The sequence below is a fragment of the Xylaria bambusicola genome (genome assembly GCF_022495145.1).
Source record: "Xylaria bambusicola strain CBS 139988 unplaced genomic scaffold F5B22scaffold_39, whole genome shotgun sequence".
In the NCBI taxonomy this organism is placed as follows: Eukaryota; Fungi; Ascomycota; class Sordariomycetes; order Xylariales; family Xylariaceae; genus Xylaria; species Xylaria bambusicola.
In genome coordinates, this window is record NW_025953592.1 from 195,945 (window position 1) to 213,268 (window position 17,324).

Sequence of the window (17,324 nt, forward strand, 5' to 3'; positions counted from 1 at the left end):
TTAACTCCTTGAAAGGACTCGATTACGCGGCTCCTAGCAGTTCCAGTTTAAATTTGAGGCCATTGTAGCTGGCCCGTTTCAAGTGATAAGAGTTCAGTTGCCCACGCTCTGCAATTGGGTCTGAACTTGGACCCTCCTGAGTCGCTCAATTTCAACTTGTTGAACCGCAAAGCTGGATTTACCACCGATTTCTTACCTGCCAACCCGGGGAACGTCTGATATACCATACTACGGTGCTCTTGCAACTGGGCGCCCGCCATATGTGACTGAAAAGCTACCATCACTTCCCTTGCCACAGCCAACGGCGGCGTACTCACCAAGCGCATCATCTCCCCGGGTTAGCTCTATTGCATCATCAGCGAGCTCGAACGGCGATTCGCAGTCTTCTTTCACCTCAGTGTCCTCCAACGGCCCAAAGACCCCCTCGCCAAGTCTCCCAACTTCGACAGCAATAGCCGGGACATCCCACGGCATTAGCGGTTTCGAGCAATACCCAGCGATGAATCCACAACCAGACATGTACTACCAGGCTCAGCACATGTCTGCTGGTCCAGCATCAGCACCGCAAACCGTGACTTCAAGTGCAATGCCTCAGTATGGACACCCTCAACCTACTCTGTTACAACCTGGCCCGCAGTACTCTGCTCCGCCATATCCTTACAATTACTCCAATGGGCTGCCATCACCTCAAACAGCACCACCAGCTGTTTCGGCGCCGATGGGACCGGCCAATGTACTACCACTCCCAGGAGTCCCCAATCAGTCAGCAATGCAGAACAATTATCAAGGGTTTGACACAAGTGGACAAATTGCTCCTCCGGGTATGAAACCTCGGGTGACTGCAACGTTGTGGGAAGACGAAGGAAGTTTGTGCTTCCAAGTCGAAGCCAGGGGCATTTGTGTTGCTCGTCGTGAAGGTGCGCTGCTCCACAGAAATATTTTTGGGCCTTGGAAACTGACTTTTCACAGATAATCACATGATCAACGGGACGAAACTTCTGAACGTGGCAGGAATGACACGTGGAAGGCGAGATGGTATTTTGAAAAGCGAGAAAATCCGACATGTTGTGAAGATTGGGCCGATGCATCTAAAGGGCGTATGGTATGTTTGCGCTATGCGTTGTTTAAAGTTTCAAGTTGGTTAATTGATCGTCACAGGATTCCTTTTGAGCGCGCGCTAGACTTCGCAAATAAGGAAAAGATTACTGAGCTACTATACCCGCTATTCGTGCATAATATAGGGGCACTTTTGTATCACCCAACAAACCAGAACAGAACAAATCAGGTCATGGCTGCTGCTGAGCGCCGGAAAGCAGAAGTAAGCCAGATGCGTAATGGGCCCGCTCCTGGGTCTGGTCCTGCCCAAGGACCATCGCCTCCTAGCGGCGTGTTGCCGTCAATACAACAGCACCACCACCACATAGGACTCCCCGGCCCCCAACCTTTACCCTCGCATGCCGGTTCCGCACGTCCATCCCTTGACCGCGCTCACACTTTTCCTACACCTCCGACAAGTGCTTCGAGCGTGATGGGAAGCATGGGTGCTGCCGAGAGCTACTGGGGACAGCAAGGCATGAATGGCGCCCAGGGTACTAACCCGATGTCTATCGACACTAGCTTGAGCAATGCTGCTAGGTCAATGCCGGCTACTCCCGCCACAACTCCTCCAGGCAACTCATTGCACAGTATGCAGTCGTATCCTCAAGCTACTCAGCCATATGATAATTCCCGTGGCGTTTATAATCATTCAACGCAGCAAGCGCCATATCCGTCACACAACAGCCCACCGGATAGAAATGTCTATGGGCAGAATAATTCTTATATGAAGAGTGAGATGGGACCCCCTTCAGGACGACCCGTTGGTGCTGGTGTGACAGAGAGTTCAGATGTCAAGCCACCCAATGGTATGTTACCGCATACTGATGCTGTTCCGCATGCCACTGGTGAAGATGAGGCAGAGCATGAGGCAGAGTACACACACGACAGTGGAGCATATGATGCCAACCGAAATGCTTACAACTATAACGCTCCTCCTGTTGCACCTATGTCGGGAGACCATGCACATTTATCATCAGATATATCCGGTTCTCCGGGTCATCAAGCCCATTCTGGTCGCGCTACTCCTCGAACCGCCGCACCACCCCAGCCATATTATGGGCAACCCACAGGATACAGTACACCGCCACGAGTGCCTCCTTCGTCCAGTAACTTGTATAATGTAGTGAGTAACGATCGGGCAGCACCTAATGGAGCATCTGCCTCTGATGTGTATGGCTCCCAAACGGATATAACCCCTTCGTTGCAGAATGGTTACGCCCCTCCCTCAGTTTTGAACGGCGTATCGGGTCACAAACGAGGACGAGATGATGAAGAGGAACTACAGCGTCCTTCAACCGGCAGCCTAGATTTGAAGCGTCGGAAAACGCTAGTTGATGGCACAATAGTCCCTCCAGTATATGACGCAATGAACAGACCGGCTTCAACTGTTGGAGGTGCTCGGCGGCGGTAATGTCGATCCCACGCGTGAGCTGTGTTCTATACAACCCGCCTTTCTCTTACTGGAACTAGGCATCTTCTAAGCCACGGCTTGAGGTATCCAATCCTCAAGCCGAGGCAAGTGACTCATTGTTACTTCACATTCCTTCCATTCCCTTGCACAACTTTCTTGTACTGCTTACGCTCACCTGATCATGCATATGTGTCTGCATCATCGGGCGATAGCAATTACCCTTTACGAATATGACGACCTGAGAATTGGTACCAAGTATCATTGGGGCTGTGTACATGTTTCACGAAGTGATCCATCCTTGGGTGGACATTAATTCTTCAATATGAGATAATACCCTCGTCCTAGCCGGATTAAACGAGTTACTCGACCAAGCCCGCTACGCCACAATTACGACATCCGAGGAGGGTAATGTTCATGATCAAATTATTTGTTTTGATGCACGCACACCCAGCTGCTTTGAAAACTGCAGGGTGGTACTACGACCTTTTTTTTTTCTTAAGTCTTTGCTCATGAATGATGAAATGACCCATTTTCTTCTGTCTTTAAAAAGGGACGGTGTCCTCGGACGTGTGTTGTTGGAAATGCCTCTCATGGTATCATGGTAATGAACTTGACGGACTAAAAAGCCTGACTTGTTTTGATACACAGTCAATAGACCTAAGCTACATACAACTTCACCAATGATCAATTACAAACTTGAAAATTGTTCACTGGCATCCTGGCTACGTTTCCAAATAGTGCCCCGCGACCCCTAACACGATTAGAGAATCCCCTTTTGCTGCCGAGGTGAACGGTACTGGCGCGAAATTTTGCCCACTGATACTAGGGGTTTTTCATTATGAGCTGTGCAGGCATAAGGGGGCTTTCGGAATCACGAGAGCGAAAGAACTGTACTGCTTACATTTGCTCATCTTACATATTATGCCAGGGTACTACATGAGGATTCTTTGTCATTGACGCATTCAGAAAAGGGGCGGTCTCATGAGGATAAGGATATGTGCATACAATACATTGCCTGTCGACAGTCTTGCGAGGAGTTTAATTAGCAAGAGCCCTACGGCGAATTGTCAAAAGTCCGCCAAGTGCGAGTTCATATAGCCCATGTATAAGCTAAACGGAATGTCACAATCGATTGTTGGTCACGGTATCAACTTCTTTATCAGCGACTTCCGACGGGACGTACTGGACGGGTTCAAACATCTGGTAGTCCATGCACAGTAACAGTGGGGATCCAGAGGCCAGACGATTCACCTGTGTAAGTCCACGTGTCTTATGGTCATGGCATTATACCTGATCATACGCCCCCGGCTTGAGACGGCAATGATCGCAAGAGGCACACCGCTCTTGAATTGTATTACCGGAGCTAATCGCGAAGAGTTACACCCTCCGACAACTGTGGTGTCAGCCGGGAATAATGAGCGTCTAGCCACGAAGGAAGAAATTCGAATTACAAGCATAGGGAATGGTGCACCACAGTATAAGGTAGCAAAGTTACGCAATCTTGTTGGGATGGGCAGCCGTATCCTCGTCCTTCGTGAGGTAAATGAGCTGTCCACAGTGGGATTGTTGACCCACTGTCATCGTATCATTTTAGGGGGGGGTTGAAGTGCTAACTCAACTCAATGAAAACATGAGATGATCTAGTATAGACGTATCCAAATTTCATAGAACCAAAAGTGTAAGAGTCCTGCACGACTTTCGACTATATCTCCCTCTGTTCAGCTTCTTACTGCTAATTACACGAGTATTTGTGAACAGTGATGTCTAAGCCCTAGAATCTCCAACTCAATGTGCGTGAGATGTGCGCCTTAAAGATTCGAGTCAACCACGATCAAATATAGTTGACTTCCAGTTAAGCACAAAGAAAGAAGTTGAAAATACATTAATGACAAGGCGGATCATGTGATCTATGAGTAGCTAACACGTACATTCCCCGAGCAGAGTAACTGACATATAAGCCGGAGCAGGGGGAAACGGCTCAGGACTCACTCCATCACATGGCACACGCACGGCGTCACCAAACAAAGGCTCGCACTATGGACAGCGAGCGTGTTTTCCAAGATACATCACTCATACCACCAACCAAATCCTCCGAATCGAGATCGTATACAATGTCCACATTACACTCGCCGTCGTGGAAAGTTCCACAATCACCGTCCCCTCTCTTATCCGATCGTATCCTAACTCTCAGTTTCAACAAGTAAGCAAGAAACATCCCAGCCTGCTGCCTACAACAACGACCGAGCTAGGCTATCTAGCAACCCAATTTGAACCCTCACACACGTGAAACCAACGATGTGAAACAGCGGAGGTCGTGCGAGGCGGTGTGGGCTCTGTTCTCGCATGCGATACGCTGGGCACGGCGGGCACGTCGTTGTGTCGCCGTGTGTACGCCCAGCGTGCTTCGGCCGCGCGGGCTTGGCTTGGGACCCGGTGCTCACTCGCCCACTCATTCCAACCCATCCACCTACGGTGCTTGACTCAAAACTAAACCCGTAACCCGCCCAGTGCCGCGTGTTGTGATGTGCCGTGTGTGATTTGTGGTATGTGTATGTGACTGGGATACGAATTGTGACATTCTCCAGCTACCATTCCTCCTCACGCTCTCTTGTGTGCGCCGTACCGAACGGGACAGCTAAGAACACTTGTTCCACGTTGCACGGACCTACTGCGGCGGCCCGATTTTCACGTACCACCTCACATCGCACTTTCACCGTACGATGGTCGGCTTAATTTATGTTCTGATTACTTGTTTTCGCCCTGTTGACCGGCTAGCATCGCGTCTTTCTTGTCGCTGGGATTCGGGATATTGCCACTAATGTAAATGACGCTGGGGTTTAATAGGTGTTAGTGATAGATGAATCCCCGAGTCAATGGCCGGCATTTCAATGATAAGGATGAGGGGGACTGTCGAGTGCAAAATATTGTGATGATCGGACTAGTAGTCGGACCTTAGTCTAGAATCACTTTACAGGCCCAAGTTTGATTGATGAGAATTATCGATTGTTCCTTTGCCTACTAGACAGATCAAACGGTAGAATACAAGAAAAACTAAACTCTGGTAGAGTGAATAAGAACTACAACCAACACATTGTTCGCCCGGCAGTGTCCCACACATGCCATACCCAGTCATTGATATCGAGAATGAGAAGGCAACTGAAGTATTGCCACAAGACTTTTTAAATCATTATTAATCCAAGATCACGTGCCTGGCGAGTTGATTAGTTACATAATAATGCACTTACTGTAGAGTAAGATGTCCCTTCATTTTCAGCCATGTTAATGCATGGCAGGATATCTACTCAGCAGACAGTCAGCTTATCATGAAATTAACGTATGTTGTTTATCTAGTTGCGGTTTATCTTTCGGTGTATAGATATCCTACGAGTCGAGTGTGAGAAGAATCGAGTCGGCCCTCGCTTCTAGAGGCATGTAAGTAAACTTTGCACCAAGTCTGTTAGCATCAATACAAACTCCAGGCGCGAGGATGTTCGTTTCTAGTCACTTCCTACACGTTTATTCTCGTATATTCATACATTCAATTAGAACCGGGTGCTCAATTGGCAGTTCTTGAATTACGCCTAGCAGCCAGAGAGATGATACATACATGTCATATGAAATGTACCTAGTGTTCTATCGATGTATATCAGCGGAGGGCAACAGACAGACTTTAAAAGTTTGTATTTGTAGCACGTTGTATGTAATTTTCGTTTGTAGGTAAAGACCTTCCTTCACAACATTCAGTATCACGTTACGATGTTGTTAACAAGATGCTAGAATACAATCTTGATATCCATTCTCAACGAAGCACTGTTGTTTTTATCTCACAGGAATGTTGAATTGAGAATACTTCGAAAGTTAAAATGATAAAAAGGGACGTTAAGACACATTATATGAATACATTGTACTCATTGCTGTTTCCTTGTCCCTGTCCTGTACTAGCTGATAAACCCAACGCCCACAACTCTTCATTGTTACATCGCGCAGGTTACATGCGATATAGGCCTCACAACTTTCGCTTATGACGATGTTTTTTTTTAACTGACAATTGTGATACAATTGCCTTCATGACTCCCTCAAACGACACAACAGCGTCCCGTCTTTACTTATCTGTTTTCTTTCACTTGTTACTACCGAATTTTGTTTGCCCCGCCGTGGTAGACAAGGTTCTCGGATCTTTTCTCGATCCAGGTTCCTATGCATTGATCGCCATCGTTGTTACTTATCTAAATAATGTGAGCTATAGCGCGACCAGAACAAACGACAGACCTGTCTCATTACCGCTTTGAATTTTTACTTACTGGTAACATTTTCCGACCGCCTATAATGTCTCTGAAGTTCATGTGTAATTAAATCAAATCTCATGCAGCAATCTACTCTATCTTACGTTGAATTTATCGAAGCAAATAATATACGCAGTACCACTGGAGTAAGCTAAGACATCAATAAAGCTACAGAGTCTTGAGTTGAATAAATCTCGGGTGTCACTTCTCATAATCTTACACGTGCTCTTGGGTACCCAGGGCCTGAGGCAGTAACTTAAGCCCAGTCATGATTCTTAATCAACGCCTTGGCGAAACGCATTGGTGTCCATACTTTGAGAAGATATACCAGGAGTTTTTATGGTCTTACCTCATGATTCATAGAGAGTCAACAACAAAGAACTATCAACTTAGCCAGCGTAAAACGCCAGTCATACTGACTGATCTGGGGATAGCTCACAGGTATATCCGAATAGGCGCTCTTTCGTTTTCTACTACCAACTAAGCGGTACATGTAGTTTCGTAGGCAGATATGTACGAGTTACCCTATGGGATGTTCCTTTGCCCAGAGTATGTACCTAGGTATCTAGCTGAGTGACCTCCCACACCCAAAGTATTCAAAAATCCATGAGCGTGTCATCACCAGGTTGTCTTAACGCTTCTAGGCAGAAGCCCATAGAGATGCCTCATTATAAAGATTTTACTTTGCTTATTAAGGTAAAATATCTTTTCACTGATAGACTACCCCTCATGTTAAGAAATAATGGATTTACCTACTGAAGTGATATGGACTTCATTATTGTTTGTTCAACATGGCGGTTGCCTAGGAATGCATACATGAATCTACGTGTTTCGAAAGGCTGCCGTGCCTTCCTCTTCCCGGTATATCTTATCTACGTGCCCTACCCAAAAGATACTTGTCGTGTTTCCGCAACGCGAAGCAAACTTGCCTTACGTTTCTTCTCTGAGCTCTTTGCCTTCATGCCTTCCTGTCAACCCTCTTCTCCAGAGTCTCTGCGTTGTTGGTATCTGTTGTTGACTTCGCCATCACCAACATTTGGCAAATAGTCAAATGTTCTTTCCTTTAACACTTCGAGACTCGTCCTGGTCCCTTCTCTGAATTTAAAAATAACTCCATCGTTCGTACTCTCGCACATTTACAGAACCTTCACGCAGATCTTGCAACGGAAACTTCCTAAAAGCATCGTCTATTCTCCTGTCTTGACAAATGGCTACCATGAAGAAGATCTTTGCGATGCTCCTGCAATCTGGAGAGCATAGCGATTTAACACTCATGTGCAAGGGCCGGGAATTTAAAGTTCACAAGGCCATCGTATGCACACAGTCTCCCATCATTGATAGAATGATCAAAAGCAAGCTCAAGGTACGTGTGATGACTTCTACCTTAAGCTCCTAATGACTTACCGGATCCACGTTGACGACGCCACAGGAAGCGCAAACCAACACGATCGAAGTCAAATTTGAACTCCACATACTAAAATGCATGCTCAACTATATGTATACAACCGATTACAAGGTGGAACTTCCTTCTACCGAAGAGAATTCAAAGCAAGGTAAAGTTTCCATATTACTATCTGATTAGCCCCACGCACTCGATACCCATGGGGCTAGTAGTACCCTGATCATTCCTCGACCAAATTGTTGTTCTTCATTACTGTTGTGTCATGATCCTTTGGCAGCTCAACTGCTAACTAGTAACCAGAAGCTTCAGCGCAACCCGCCGCCAACAAACGAGTGCAAGTTTTCCCAACCACTGCCGAGGTTTTGCTCTACCACGCACATGTAAATGACATTGCCGAATATTATGACGTTACAGATCTGGCTGTACTTTCAGCTGAGAGAATTGCCTGCTTGCTTCAGAAACCATTCTCAGCGGAGACCTTTTGCGACTTTATCGAGAAGACTGAGGGTTTGACCGGAGACCAGAATCTTCAACAGAAACTAACCGCAATTGCTGCTTCGAATATTGTTGCCCTCTTGGAGAAAGATTTTTTCTCTACTAAGGAAATTGGGAACAATATGGCCTCTGGGGTCCTCCAGGGTGTTACGAAGCCGTTCAAAGCCTATCAGGCTAAAGTGATCAAACTTCAAGGCAAGCTACGAGCTCAAGACCTGGAAATTTCGCGCCTTACGAAATCCAGTCTTCAGCTACATGAAAATCTAGACGAGCTTGTCAAGGTTTCGACGTCTACACGCGCGTGTGTCAAGTCAAGTTGTATGGTCAGATTCGGATCTATAATCGAACCACCCTCACAGAATTTGGAAGGTCGTTGGATGATTCGCTGCGCCTCTTGTGGTTGTCGGTATGTGTACAGCCAGGAAAAGAAGGCTGGTGTCATTGCACCACCGCCGGCAAAAGCTTAGTGAACAAGCTACTACAGACTTGGAATCATACCTTGCACAGCGGAATAAGCCAGGGAAGCATCAACTGTGTGATAAACAGCATCAATTCCTGGTTTCTGAGAACGTAAGCGGAGGATGGACAGCTATGGAATGGTTAGTATGTGGACTCACAATAGTAAACCCACGGAGAAGGGAAACAGCAGCTTGTTTTGCATTTAGCTCGTTAGTTCTGAAGCTGTCTTATGCTAAGAATCTAACGCAGTAATAACGAGAATGGAGATACGATGGCCATAGTTGATAAGGATAGATGATTCTTCGTATTTAGCTGCTAGTCGCCATGAATTTGATCACTCATGCTCTCTGTCTCATAATTTCCAGCTGTACGAGAAGGTTGTTCCCAGCCAGAGCACATCATTTTAACACTCACTATACTATTCATGGCTATTGATCTCACTTGACTAATATTCATCGACTGGGAAATTGATAAATCAAACTATACTTATGCCATAATTACGCCGCCAAGTCAGGTTGCCAGCATGCCGTTACAGTTATCCACGCAGTACGTCTACTATGCGAAAAAAAAAAAAAAAACTAAAAAAAAACTTGTTCCCGACGAGGCGGTCTAGGCAAACATGAACATTTGCTAATAATAGCGTCTACATGCGGGCGATTACTGCCGCCCGATGAACCGCTTCTACATTTTGCGCTATATATATATGTAGGTATCTCGCTTTCCTCACAGCACGGATTTATAAGCACCTATCGTACCACCGACAAATTTGCCAACGACATCATGAACACCCTAGATCCAAACCTAAATCATACATACGCAGCGTCGTATGTATCCATCTACCCGGTGGACGAGACAGCCAACTTACTCGGCAGTCGGACAGCGGAACGCCCACCATAACCGGTAACAGCACGGAGGTCCACCGGGTTACCTAGTGTCACGAGATGGAGACCCGGTGGACGATTCCGCACGTACGGCGATTGTGACGTAGCTTACCTAGTGTACAGGAGGGAGGATGAGCTAGTGACGGGTATACCCAGCTTCGTGGGGCCCTTCGTTCCGTTGAGCCATTACCGAGTATGTGGATCGGGGGCAAGGGGAAATACATGTACCCGAGGAGGACAACGGACTTGCTTAGATAGTTAGCAGATAGGGTTCATGATGGTGTTGCCGTTGGAGCGGACTTAGTATGGGCGTGTTGGTATATACACAAGTCGTCTTGAGCGGATTTGGTCGAGAGAATAGCGCGTACGATATCATATGAACAGCAGGAAATGTAAAGTGGTACGCAGATAGAGAGATCAGACAGATGAGATTGATATGGTAGATCGAGACCCTGTTTACTTTCAGAACGATGGACATCGTGGTAGAGACGTCTATTACAGCACGCATGGTTCGTATAATTGGAAGCAAGCCCTGATGTCACAACCCCGGTGATGACTTCATACGCCCGAGGGCTTCCCTACACGTACATAAAACTTCCAAGTCAATCGTGCGCGACATATACATCTATCTCATCTCATCTCTCTAATCTTAACTCTAATCTTAATCTTATCGATCAATCACATCAATCACATCTCCTTACCTACGCATGGATCTATTCCCGGGTCCCCACCACCCCTAGACTTCCGCTCGCCCGGGGACCCGCCGCCATCAGCCCTCCACCGGGCCTCGAAAAAATCGAAGAACGAAAATAAACCTCAACACTACTGTAACTTAACCTGGAGAAAAGACCCAGATGCCGGAAACGCGGGGGGAGACCCCATACTTATAGGTACTCACACTAGATTAGTACTATATGTACCTATAGGTAGCTACGTAGCTCGCTCGCCCTACGCATGCGGCTCAAGCGATGTGAGTCACGAAGCTGTTATTCTCGCGATGTACCTCCATTGATCCCGAACTCCTCTCACGTAAAGAATAGAAGAACGTGTTCATCTAATACCATGTCTCACGGCGTGAACTACAAGAATACATCTGTATAGGTTCCTTTTTCCCACGTGGACGAAGCTATAGTGAAGTGGGCCGGCCGACACAGCTCTGGTCGGAACGATCGCGGGGTGCGTCAAGAAATTGCGGGGAAAGCTTGCCGTCGGGTTTTGCTCACATGTGGTATCTTCATCTTAATGCGAGGTGCTTGCGATGGTGGTTGATTGTGAATTCGAGTACCGGTATTCATTGATGAATGCTTTGCTGTTGATATAGTTGCCTCTATTCACCTCGCCCGCTTAGATTCGTGGTTTGAGTTCAGCCAAGCTTTCAATCAGGCAGCTGTTAGAATAGAGTTGGATTGCATGTGCAAACCCAATTGTCGAATTATCAGCGAATTAAGCGCATCGGTTCTAGTCAGCACCAAGTAACCTTAGTAAAGTCTAATAAAGCATCAGTCATATCAAAAAGGCAGGGCAATTGAGCTTGTTAATCACATGGGATGCATGGCGATCTTGAACGTCTTATGGAGGGGTACTGCGCATCGTCCAACGCGCAACTGTTTTCAATTGAGTCAAATGATGGTCGATGTACTCATCAATGAGCACCTATGGAGTACCCCGGCAGACCTCTCTGCATCAATAATATAGTCCGGAAGAGACTGTTCTCGCGACTCGTCATTCAAGTATATACCAAAACGCCACATTAAAATAATATTTCGGACAGAGGCAGACTCAAAACACCACTGAGCTCCCCATGAACTGCCGTCGTTGAAGGGGCTTTGCAAAACCTCCGCTAGAAAATCAGATTCGCTCTTCCAACCGACTTAGGAAATGTTCGTAACGGTAGCATCAGCTGTATGTTAGAGAGCAAGTTTGCCTTTACTACTCTGCTGACTTAAAACGTCATCGACAAGACCTCTCCAGAGACCTGTTAACATGCCGGGTTCTTGTTCAGCGGGCTCGGCGTCGTAGATGAACTTGAGTTCGACACCGTCCATGCCCATTCCCTCAATCTCCGTGAGCGCAGATGGCGAGACGAGATCTGGGTTGGCAGCAACAATGCTGATGTCATGGACAGTGGCAGGGGCATCTGTCGACTCGGGAGCGTGCTGGAACATGACGTTATCGGGAAGTAGAGGGACGCGGAGATTGCTGAATGGGTCTTGGCTGGCGCCGTCGAAAACGGCTGAGCCAGGGAAGACGATGTTGTCGACGTTCTTGGCAGTTGCCTGGGCAGTAGCAGTACTCGAGAAGGTCTGCATTAGACGCATCTTGCGAGGTTGAGGGTGAGGTAGATTGGCTGATCGGGTATATAGGTGGCGGGAACGCTGTTGACCGAGGTGCATCGTTAGTACATGCTATGCTTGACTATGGTTCTAATCTAGCTCAATGGCTGTTGCGGGAGGCTTACATCGGGATCTGTGTTCCTGTCTTTAAGCAGGTCTGCATATTTCCTCGACAAGGGCGCGCTGGCCTTAGAGCTTGTGATTAGAGTCGAGGGTTGAGCGGATGTGGTGATAGAGCGAGCAAGCTTGGCGACGGGACCAGTCACACGAGGGCCAGCCATTTTGGAGATTTGATTACAACTCTTTGAAAGTAGGAGGGTTGTATTAGGTGACAGGTACAGATAAAACGAGACAAAGACTGAAACAGCTGCAGAGAGGAAAGTCGATTAGCTACAAGAGATTCAGAGAATTGTAGACAGCGAGGATGAAGCGTGGGTTTTTGAGGGTGATGTAGAGCACCTTGGGGGGGACGGAAATGGATCGAGTGAGTGGTGGTGTTGTATTGGTGTGTTATACAAGATATCGGAAGTCCGGGAGCTGAAGAGAGACGCACGACACCACACAACACGACGACGGAACGGTGCAACACAGATGCAGGACTGAGGGGGCTGAGAGAGATAGATGCACTCACCTAATATCCAAGACTTTGGGGTAAAAAGAGAAAAAGATCCCAAGACGACACAGCATACGAGATGGTGAGTTCGTCTTAATATACCGGCCGTGGTGACCACTGTACATACCTACATACTTAGGTAGGTCCCAGGTACATCCCCAGGTACATCCCTAGCACAGGAACATGCATGCATAGTCTGGGTCTGTCTGGGCATTAGTGTGGCATGCAGATCTGTAAGTATAGGTAATAGATACAGTGCAGTTCCAGCTTCGTGGCGGCTGTATACCTGTCGTCTTATCAGGGAATTGAGTCTATTCAATGGAGACTCTTGGAGATCCGACTGCTCACTAGATAGCAGATCGGGTACCATGGAATCCTTACTTAGAAATGTCGAAACTATACGGTACATATGTACATAGTATGTATGTAGGAATTAGTGTACAATGTGTTACAGATTGACAGGGCGGTGTAACCACAGTCCATCATCATCATCCTCTGTGTTATGGAGATATCCGGTGCCTGTACCAAGTAGGTAGCCATTGTTTCGGGGATTTCTTTCTTCAACAATCTTGCACGAGAAACACCAGGGACGCATAGTAAGCCGGCCTGCCGCCTTATCGTGCTACGAGGCCTTGGTCCTAGGTATCTACACATAAGCACTGCTCGCTTGTTGCCAACATTCTGTATTATTCTCTTCCGTTATCCGACCGATGTTCCCACCGACCATTCGACTCAACATGATGTTTCGAGTCTTTAGGCCACCTAGTGTATACGAATAGGAACAGGCCGATTGATTGAATAGCAGCACCTTTTAATGAAGCATCGTTGGTCTCGTCTAGGTTGTGCAGCGAAAACGGTCTCGAAGCTGTGTCGGCCAAGACCTCGGACTTGTCAAATAGGAAAGCTGCCGGTGGAGGCCTGTCACAGCCAATAAACCGCCCGCTACCACGGCACTTCAACCCTGGCTGATGCCCACCTCTTCTGTCCACGTCGCCCACGTCTCATCTCCTCATCTGTTGAGAGCTTGTCTAAAAGCTCTGACCGGAGCTCTGACCATCCTCTGCCCAGAACATCTGTCCTGATCTGCCCACCTCTGTCTCTCCCCTCTTCTTCCCCGGCAGGCCCCGGGAAACCCGTGATTTGAATCAGTCCATATGAGCCTAACCCATCCACGGTCTCGCCAAGCTGCTCAATAGACCGAAGAGGCCAATTCACCATGGCTCTATTGAGATCAAGCAATTACGCTACCTCCCTGCCTGCTGATCACGTTGCCCCTCCCCCCATTCCTGTTCCTGAGCTACCTCACGGCCGGTGTACACACTAAATTCAACGGCTACATCTATCTAGATGCTAACTGTATAGTAGACAAATAGCGTACTCAGCGTGGGCTCATTGTCAAAAGAAATATCAAATGCGGAACGAATTGTGACTCAGCATGACAAGCCAAACTTGTCTATCGATGTGAGCTAGAAAGAAGCTGTACTTAGTAGAAGGGAGAGCAAGTAGCATTCCTACCCATCTGCAATAGGCTCCATTCCGGGACAGACAGCGCATCCACAATGCGCATGCACGAAATGCTCACCGTTAAAGGTAGCGGGAGTTGGCAAGTAATCCTGTCATGAATCTACGTCTTTTCGTCGTCGAATCTCAAATTCATCTTTCCCAAAATAGGCACCGGTCATCACCGACATCGGATATTCGTAGGCGTTTTTCTTATCCAGACAGCTCTTGTTAATGATAAGCTACCTATCCGTACATACTCGATACTTACTTACTTATAGCACCCTTGATCGCCCTGGATCCTGATCCATGGAAACCCCACCTAATTATAAGTGATAGGCATATAGAAGTGGATTCCCGAATTCGAATTCGAGAATAGGTGCTACTTAGTAAGTAGATAGGTACTCCGTACCCCACCAGGGAGAGTATCTCACCTCTTACCTACACGTACTCTTATCATTCATCTGACAAAGACTGTTCACAACAAGACACGGTGTCGATGCATATCGGTTTTCGGGCCTCTCTACTTTTAAATTTACCTTACTACCTACAATACCTACCCTTCTTGGTCGGTGCTCGGGTCAGGAACCTGAAGCGCCTTCAACGGGCTTCAAAACTCACCATCTACCCCCCAGGAATCTCTATGGACTAGCAACCGGCTACCACAGGTTGTCCTCACGAGTCGCGTCCGACTGTGAATTCGCTGTAAAGCTAGCCCCCCATACATTGGGGCTGGGTGTTGTCGTACCTACATGTCCATGTATTACGAAGCCAGCAAGCTCGGACATCCACCCGAGACCAAACGGCTCTTAACTTTCGACGATAGAGCCGATCACTTTCAGGCTAACCAAAATCAACAATGCCCCTTGGGGAAAGTGGATATCGTTGTGCCCTCCGGATATGGGTTACCAGAGAGATCTACTTAACTGGGCTGTTCACCGCCTCTCAACAACCCTCGTTGTCTAGGTAGGGAATGAAAAACGCAGGACGTCTTGATCATCAAGGACTAGTAAACATATCGAATATGTGTGTCATCATCGATGCTGCATCGTTATTCAGGCTGCGGCGTCTCGCAAGAATCTATCTAGGTATGGCCCCTGGAGACGTGGTTAGAGAAGCAACAAGATATCAAAGGAATATACACGTACGTAAAGACAGGTCATCGATAGCGACTTGAGCTTTTAACGCCATGATATGCCACGCTCCGCGCCGTGTGTTCACCGCTGGCTTATTGAAGAGCAGCATAGGTATGAGATACCTAATCGGCAAATTGCTGATAGTAAATGTAAAAAATGCCTGCCATGGAACCTTTCATTGAAGATGTGAGCTGCGAGAATCATGTTGTAGGTATTGTGTGTCTGCTGTCCATACCTAACCCACTATATTCACCGTGACCATAGCGCACGTGCTCGCTAATGCCACCTAAGTAGTATGCGCTGACGCAGGCGGCGAACTAGCTGCATAGTATACTTTCATCTCAAATATGCTTATACGTTGAGTTCTTCTTGTCTTCCACTTATAGTCCTACACTACCTACTTCTTCAACAGATTGGGAAGCTCGAAGCGAGGCGCCTCTTTCCGAAACATTGTCATGGTTTCATCTCACAGCTTCTTCTGCACTTCCTCGCCTGCAGCAGATACAACAAACCTAAACGACACGAGGCAATGGTGAGCCATAGGTGACACGACTATTCGGTACGGCAGAAAAGAACATAAAGCCAGTCTTACCTTGTTACTTGCTGCTCGCTCAAGTAAGCTCCTTGCTTCCCATCGTGGTAGGCCACAGCGTTCGTAACCTTGGAAGAGTATGCGCGCCCATTGCAGGTCAGGTGACCACGGAAGCAGCTTCAATAGGGACTGATGCCAGGTGTGGAATCCGCGCGGTATAGCGAAGTCGAGCAAGTTCCAGAGTTAACGCAGTTCATGGAGATTTGTTTCTCGTCAACCTTTTTGGCCAATTCTCGTGTCCATAGGACCCCTAGAAGCTTGGTGGTGCTGTATCTTTCGATTGCATTAGACTTGTTGAAAGAGCCATCCTCATCCATCCGCTTCAAGATTGATGTCGCATTCTTCTCCTTGAAAGGCGTCCAGAATTGTACCTCCGGCGTTACGAAGGTGAGTCGAGATGGGGCACCCATTTCCTCGGCGGTACGCTTTAGGGGCTCGAGGAGCAATAAAGAGGGTAGGGCAGTCCCAAGATGATTAATATGTTCAATCAGCACAGGTCCTCAAGGCAGTCTGACCGGGACACAGTAGACTGACTTGCGCGTTGATCTCATGGCCCGTATTCGACTGGCTGAATTCCATTATCTTAATACCTGCATTCAGTATGACTATGCTCAACTTATTGAGCTTCGATGCTCGAGCACCAAAAGCCATCATGCCGGAGAAAGACTCATAGTCTACCCCCCAAACTTCTACATCGTACTTCGGGGAGAAGGCTAAGATGTCACCCCCTGCTGCATTGCCGCTCGCAATGTTCCGGACGCCGAGGATGACGCGCAAGAGGCCATGGGCAACCATCTCCTTGGACGCTTCCAGTCCGAGGCCACCGTTTGCTCCCGTTACTATGGCGGTTTTACCGTCGAAACGGATCTCCTCGGGCAGTGGCTTCGGCTTGGCGGTGACCTGCCGCACGTAGGATCCGGTCATAGTCCCCATCCATACACTTTCGAACAATGAGCTCCTCTCAGACTGCCTCAAGCGTATGCTACCTTACATCGATGTCACGCCACCATCTGGAATAGAGTCTTGTACAGCGCAACGATTTGTAGTGTAGAACTGAACTCCTAAATGATCTTGAACCCTCATTTCAGGAATCCAGCCGGACAAGTGTCTAAGTCAGAATT

At 47.6% G+C, this 17,324-nt stretch overlaps 4 protein-coding genes across 4 annotated transcripts; 2 read left to right on the forward strand and 2 right to left on the reverse strand.

The window, feature by feature from the left end:
- Positions 1-499: 499 nt before the first annotated feature.
- On the forward strand, positions 500-2,509 carry F5B22DRAFT_638061 (apses-domain-containing protein; the record flags this gene model as incomplete). Its single annotated transcript, XM_047977534.1, has 3 exons — positions 500-917; positions 970-1,102; positions 1,159-2,509. 3 exons carry the CDS (start codon positions 500-502, stop codon positions 2,507-2,509), a joined length of 1,902 nt encoding a protein of 633 aa, XP_047828387.1.
- Positions 2,510-8,008: 5,499 nt separating this feature from the next.
- On the forward strand, positions 8,009-9,276 carry F5B22DRAFT_658171 (uncharacterized protein; the record flags this gene model as incomplete). Its single annotated transcript, XM_047980105.1, has 3 exons — positions 8,009-8,155; positions 8,222-8,345; positions 8,495-9,276. The coding sequence occupies 3 exons, from the start codon at positions 8,009-8,011 to the stop codon at positions 9,154-9,156; spliced, it is 933 nt and encodes a 310-aa protein (XP_047828388.1). The 3' UTR covers positions 9,157-9,276.
- Positions 9,277-11,601: 2,325 nt separating this feature from the next.
- On the reverse strand, positions 11,602-13,016 carry F5B22DRAFT_616965 (uncharacterized protein). Its single transcript, XM_047975613.1, has 2 exons — positions 12,488-13,016; positions 11,602-12,404 (listed from the first exon to the last, which is right to left on the reverse strand). The coding sequence occupies exons 1-2, from the start codon at positions 12,641-12,643 to the stop codon at positions 11,937-11,939; spliced, it is 624 nt and encodes a 207-aa protein (XP_047828389.1). The 5' UTR covers positions 12,644-13,016; the 3' UTR covers positions 11,602-11,936.
- Positions 13,017-16,322: 3,306 nt separating this feature from the next.
- Positions 16,323-17,127, reverse strand: F5B22DRAFT_649052 (dehydrogenase; the record flags this gene model as incomplete). Its single annotated transcript, XM_047979114.1, has 2 exons — positions 16,323-16,628; positions 16,738-17,127. 2 exons carry the CDS (start codon positions 17,125-17,127, stop codon positions 16,323-16,325), a joined length of 696 nt encoding a protein of 231 aa, XP_047828390.1.
- Between the last annotated feature and the right edge of the window lie 197 nt (positions 17,128-17,324).

Coding starts and splice junctions, on each gene's coding strand:
- F5B22DRAFT_616965 (XM_047975613.1), bottom strand. CDS start 12,643: ATGGCTGGCCCTCGTGTGACTGGTCCCGTCGCCAAGCTTGCTCGCTCT. Junction 12,405..12,487: donor ACAGGAACACAGATCCCGAT/GTAAGCCTCCCG, acceptor CTCGGTCAACAG/CGTTCCCGCCACCTATATAC.